The following is a 6,089-nucleotide window of genomic DNA, read 5'->3' on the forward strand; positions in this document are numbered from 1 at the left end:
CCATCTATTGAAAAAGAAGTTGATAATTATACCATATACTTTTCACATAAGCCACAAGAAGAGCTTACAAACATTTTCCAAGGTAGCAATTCCAACATATTACAAAAAAATCTAAATGTGGGTTATATTGCATATTCAATGAGTAAGATGGTTAAAACTTAAGAACTTAACTAAGAATGAAATTGGTCAAATGGATCGAACTAGTCAAACATCACTCAAAGTGTATTCAAATATTTACATCATAAATCACTCTTTCAAAAAAAAAAAAATACATCATAAATCATTTAATTGAAGAAGTTTATTGATATTTTAATATTATAATTATGCAATCGGGTATAACACATTAATTATTTAGATAACATGCTAAAAAATCAATGTGACTGACTTGTTTGATTGGAAGTACTTGCTCCATTTGAACTCGTTACACAACTCTTCCAGTTTGCCACCTCTACTTTCCTCTATATTCCTTATCAAACCCTAAAGGCCATGGTACTACAATATCAATTCTAATGTTTCAAGGTCCAAAACTCATGATTGATGATCTTCATTACATAAATATGCAACATTTTATCTATAACTCGTTTTTTGTCATTTAAATGTTTACATGAACACATCCATGTGTACAAAAATAATTTCATTTTAATATCTCCCATCAATGTCTACATTTGAAAACGAATAGAAATGTAAAACCAACATGAACTTGCAGATGATGCCCCATTATCAATTATTTTGTATACAACAAAACCACAACATTATAACAATCACTACAATCATACACACAATCAAATCGTGCCAAAGAAGGACATTTCATACATAAATTCTATCAAACAACAAGTGGGAATTGGGCAAATGGTCGCATGACAACACAAATCAACAAATTTAATACCTAAAATGCATGGTAGTATCCTTCCTATATCAATTAAGCAAAGATGCGTCTGATGCTGCCTACCTAGATGACACTAAGAAACTGAAGTTTCAAAAGTGAAGCAAACATCAGCGCATAAACGAACACATACAGACATAGCTTCATAAAATGATACCTGGTGCACATGAGGATGAACCAAAAAAAGTGTACACACATTCAAAATCGACCAAAGGCCTCTCCACTAGTGTTTCATTCTAAAAGTGCTAATACAACATAAGGGGGTATGATAAGAATATAACGAATTAAAAAAAAATCATTGACGGATGTTCCCACTGTTAACGGTCGCTGAAATCACATTAAGAAAAAAAAGGGGAATTTGGGTTTCAGTGAAGAAGAAGGGATAAAAAGAACTTCAGTCGTTTTTGTAAGAAATTTCCCAGGCGTTCCAGTTGGAATTAGGGTTTCGGCGAAGAGGAAGAAAATAAGAATTAGGGTTTCGATGAAGAGGAAGAAAAAAAGTTTTGGACAATTTCTCAATTTGTACGTGTCATCCTTGCACAGTGGCCATGCTAATCTTCTCTATATCGTTCCATTTTTATCAAATATCCCCAAAGGGACAATAATGCTTGCAGAGCTTCACCATATAAACGATAATCAAGTTCTTCTCCTGGTCGATGTGGGACGAACAGAGTCCAAAGCCATCTAGTTTCACTGTTCATAGTTTTGTATTTCATCAATCAAGTAAAATGTCTCCTTTGTACCTACAAATTATTTAATTACGGAATGAATGACTTTGCTTAAATATATAAAAATATAATAAATTAAAAAAAATGGTGGATTGTGTTTTGTACTCTATTATAAATATTCATCCATAATTATCTTTGATAAAAATTTCAATTAATTTATTTTTCTAAAAATTAAGAGCACATATATAACATAATATACACGTAAACAACACCTATTGAAGTGATCTACCCATTTGTTGATATACACTTAAAACGTTCAAATACAAGAAAACTTTAATTATTATAATGAGAATAAAGTCAATTAAGAATTTCGTAGGGCATCGGTTTTTTTTCTTTTTTTTTTTCGTTATGCAATTATATCAACAATTAAAATGAATCACTATTGTTTTCATTCCATTATAAACATGCTTTAGAAAATAAGTTTTAATATAACAAACCCAGTCAAACGAAGTTCAATTATTTTAATCTAAGATGGGCGCATTCGACTTTTTTGGAATATGTTGCGGTTTTTATATATTTTATTTTATTTTGTTAGATTGTAGTAAAACATAATATTACAGAGTTCAAAAATGTTGTGCTCACGATATATTTTTTGGATTAGTCATATGCTATTATTTAGACTCTTAAAAACATAATGCATAAGACTATCAGACTATGAGGTGTGATAGAGACCAATTCGAGATGGTCAATCTTCAAGATAGAACCAATTTGAGATGGCTAGTCTCCCAAAGAAATAAGAATCGTGAACATAAATATTGTACTAATAATTTTTCTCCTTTTTGATACAAATACATGACATTTAAATAGTAAATGAATTACAAAAGTCTTTATGTAGCAATATCAATCATAAATAAGTTAAAGATAAAACAGCTAACTCATAAATTCATAAATGTTTATTACCATTACCAGAATAACCACAATTGATTTTAAGTAATCAAAATATTCAAATTATCTTACTAATAGTAATGATACCGAATATGCTAACAAGAAGTTTAAGTAAACAAATCTCAAACACCTCTAAATAGAGTTTAATGGCTGTTTGATAGGCACTAACATGATTAAAACAGATTGGGTTAGAAATTAACTGAGTTAGAGGCACGAAATTTAGATAGAGTCAGAAACAAAAATGTATACCAAACACTTGGACTAAGGATCGAGTCCACAATTGAAGAGTAAGTCTGATTTTTTTTTTCCAAACCGAATTAGAAGAGAAGTGGTAGACAAGATCAGAAGTTACGACCGAGTCAAGATGTTTTGAAGCAAATCAAAAACTATGATTGAAAAATGTGGACCGAGTCCTAGTTTAGGACCCTATCAGAACATCTATTAAACGACCCTTAACTCACATTTTTTTAACATGGAAAATGATCTTTTAAAGTGCCTCTTTCATCTTGAAGGAAAATAATGCACCCAAAAAATTCCATGAATTTTTCTTTCATGAACATTTATCATCTTAGAGAACAATAGAGATGCCAAAAATAAAAATAGACAATGAACTTTTAAAGTGCCTCTTTCATCTTGAAGGAAAATAATGCACCCAAAAATTCCATGAATTTTTCTTTCATGAACATTTATCATCTTAGAGAACAATAGAGATGCCAAAAATAAAAATAGACAATGAACCTTTAAAGTGCCTCTTTCATCTTGAAGGGAAATAATGCACCCAAAAATTCCATGAATTTTTCTTTCATAAGCATTTATCATCTTAGAACAATTGAAATGCCAAAAATAGACAGACTCGTTAAATAATATGTTCGCATCATCATAATATATCATTTTTCAAATCTGTATCAAAACATTCAGGCTGGCATTTCAAAGCTTTTCTTGATTTTTTTATATAATTAATATTTTTATTATGATTATGAACAATAATCTTTAACATAACCTACCTGTAAAGTGTGGTTTATATTCAACTTAATGGGGACACATGAATTAATCTAGTAAGTTCTATGTTTTTTTATCAAACACACAAGGGGCAACAGAATAAAGAGAAGCAAAAAGATGAAAAATTCCATTCGGTAACCTCTGAATGAAACGGTTCATAGGTTGCATCTGAATCAGTAAGCATTTAGGGAGTTTGGAACTGCTTCTGGACAATTAAGCAAAATTACCTTCTCTTAACCATTAAGGGATTGGAACCATTCAGTTCAACATTCATTGCAATTTAACAAACAGCCCCTAGGATTGTATATATATAGTCATAAACACTTGGTCATGTTGCAAAAGGAATCTTTTTCAATTATGACAATTAGGAATAGAGAAAACAAATTGAATAGTAACAAAAGATGTTGTTTAGGAGCTTAATACGACTCCATTCATCACAATTTAAAAAAAAAAAAAAAAGCTTATTAATCCCCAATAGAAATTATGTTCGTTTATTTAATGGAAAGAGGCATTAATCTCTCTCTCTTTCTCGTTTTCAAGAATGATGACACCATTGTAGAATGTGTTTAGTACCTATGGTGCATTTTCTCTCTTTCCTGGTAACTCTGAACATACCTGCAAGCCCACATAGGATAGTCAATACCAATATCCAGGACATGAAAATTCTTAAGAAAAAAAAAAGAGATTCTTTTTTCTTTTAATCCCTTCTTGATGTTATCATCAAGAAACTTACTAACTAAACGATATAAAAAAGCATCTACATTGCTTGTGATGCGTATATCTTTTGACAATTTTTGATCAAATCATACAAAAATTCTCTCTTTAGAATTCAAATACACACAATTAATTTGTTTAATATATAAACTTCGTGCTAACTTATATGCAAGTTGCATTTTCTACTGCCTGTGCACAAATTTATGACATTAACCCTTTTCTCATATTGCAAATGAGTACCATGTATAGATTATGTAGATTGCTAAGTTGAATCTATTTCTAGCCAATTCCAAGGAAAAGGGTACAATTCAAAATGCATCACATATACAAATACATAGCTATATGGTATAATAAACTCATCACAAATCCATAGAAATTCACCAGACTACAATAAACTGAAAGTACAGAAGCAGGAGAGAACGTTCAAGCTAAAGCAAATAAATTGGAGATTTAGGTTATTCAAATGTATAGAAACATACATTAACATATGAATATAAATCGGTTAGAAATGAAGAAGCTGGTATTGTTATTGAGACTTACGTGTAAACGCCGACGACAGGGCCGACGAGGAGGATGGTGTTGAGCCAGTTATCGGTGACCTTGTGAGTAACCTTACCGGTGAAGTCCTTCCAAAGACCAGGCATCACCTTCTGCTGGAACGGTGACAGGCCGTACACAACCGACTTGATCTTCACCGGAATCTTCCCCATCTTACAATTGCTCCGATCTGATGAAATCAAAACTAGTATCTTCAAAAATCAGGGTTTGAAATTGAAAATGGCCAAGGAGCAAGAGAGATCGAAACCAAAATCTGCTTTCGAAAGAAACCCCAAAATTGATTTCGTTTCAAAGAAAATTAGGAATCTCAATCGAATCATGCTTTTATTGTTGGGCCAATGATCCATTAGGCTTCACGGCCTCTAAAGCAGGCCATGTTTGGTAAATTAGAAGCTTGTTTATCTACAAGTTAGAGGTTGTATGATAAATTTTTATTGTATATTATAAGAGTCTAGTATCATTAGGTAGATTAAAATGTTTGATATCATATATTAGAAACTTTTGATTCGGTTCTCACTATTATGATGACGAATACTAGTTGAGAATGCAATATCTGTCCTCAAACCGAACCTCCGATCCTCATATCCATCTCCGTCCCAACCCCACTAAATGTTCGATGGTTTTAAGTGAAAAAATCCTGGTTGGATTTGGAAAACCCGATGGATACTCGTTTAGCAATAAAATTTTATTCTTAATAAGACATACAATATAAAAAATTTACAAAATTTACAACAATCACTAAATTCTCGGTATATGAAAATATAAGATTGTTAAAAATACGTAAATAAGAAGTTGTTTATTAAATAAACAATTTAAAAAATGGATTCTTGAGTAAAAGTTTTGACACCCCACTTTAGTTTGCTATTTGAAGTTGATGTATCGTTATTTCATTATTTGTTGGAGCTTGTTTACTTAATCGAAGAGCCGCATACATGCTAAACTCTTCAATACCCTATGCCTCTGTAACCGAAGATATAGTTAATAAAATCAATTTTTTGTAAGTTTATTTTATATATATATATATATATATATATATATATATATATATATATATATATATATATATATATATATATATATATATATATATATATATATATATATATATATATATATATATATATATATATATATATATATATATATATAAAGAGAGAGAGAGAGAGAGAGAGAGAGAGAGGAGAGAGAGAGAGAGAGACTTCAATCAAATACCGGTAATCGTATTCAATTTAACCCTTTGACCCGGTCAACAGATCATCTAATTTTCAAAAATTACATTTCAGCCCAGATTTCAAAATTTATTACAAATTTGGTCCAAATTT

General features: G+C 30.5%; 1 protein-coding gene and 1 non-coding gene across 2 annotated transcripts; both read right to left on the minus strand.

The window, feature by feature from the left end:
* Positions 1-1,380: 1,380 nt before the first annotated feature.
* Positions 1,381-1,483, minus strand: LOC144998951 (U6 spliceosomal RNA). The gene has a single exon (XR_013660484.1). It is a non-coding gene; the product is annotated as a U6 spliceosomal RNA (small nuclear RNA).
* A 2,343-nt stretch (positions 1,484-3,826) lies between these two features.
* LOC145048385 (cytochrome b-c1 complex subunit 8-like) lies at positions 3,827-5,068 on the minus strand. The gene is made up of 2 exons (XM_078996851.1): positions 4,750-5,068; positions 3,827-4,110 (listed from the first exon to the last, which is right to left on the minus strand). The coding sequence occupies exons 1-2, from the start codon at positions 4,917-4,919 to the stop codon at positions 4,062-4,064; spliced, it is 219 nt and encodes a 72-aa protein (XP_078852977.1). The 5' UTR covers positions 4,920-5,068; the 3' UTR covers positions 3,827-4,061.
* Positions 5,069-6,089: the final 1,021 nt, after the last annotated feature.

This window comes from Lactuca saligna, chromosome 5 (genome assembly GCF_052625555.1).
Source record: "Lactuca saligna cultivar CGN05327 chromosome 5, ASM5262555v1, whole genome shotgun sequence".
Taxonomy (NCBI): Eukaryota; Viridiplantae; Streptophyta; class Magnoliopsida; order Asterales; family Asteraceae; genus Lactuca; species Lactuca saligna.

Coding starts and splice junctions, on each gene's coding strand:
- LOC145048385 (XM_078996851.1), bottom strand. CDS start 4,919: ATGGGGAAGATTCCGGTGAAGATCAAGTCGGTTGTGTACGGCCTGTCA. Junction 4,111..4,749: donor CCTGTCGTCGGCGTTTACAC/GTAAGTCTCAAT, acceptor GTGGGCTTGCAG/GTATGTTCAGAGTTACCAGG.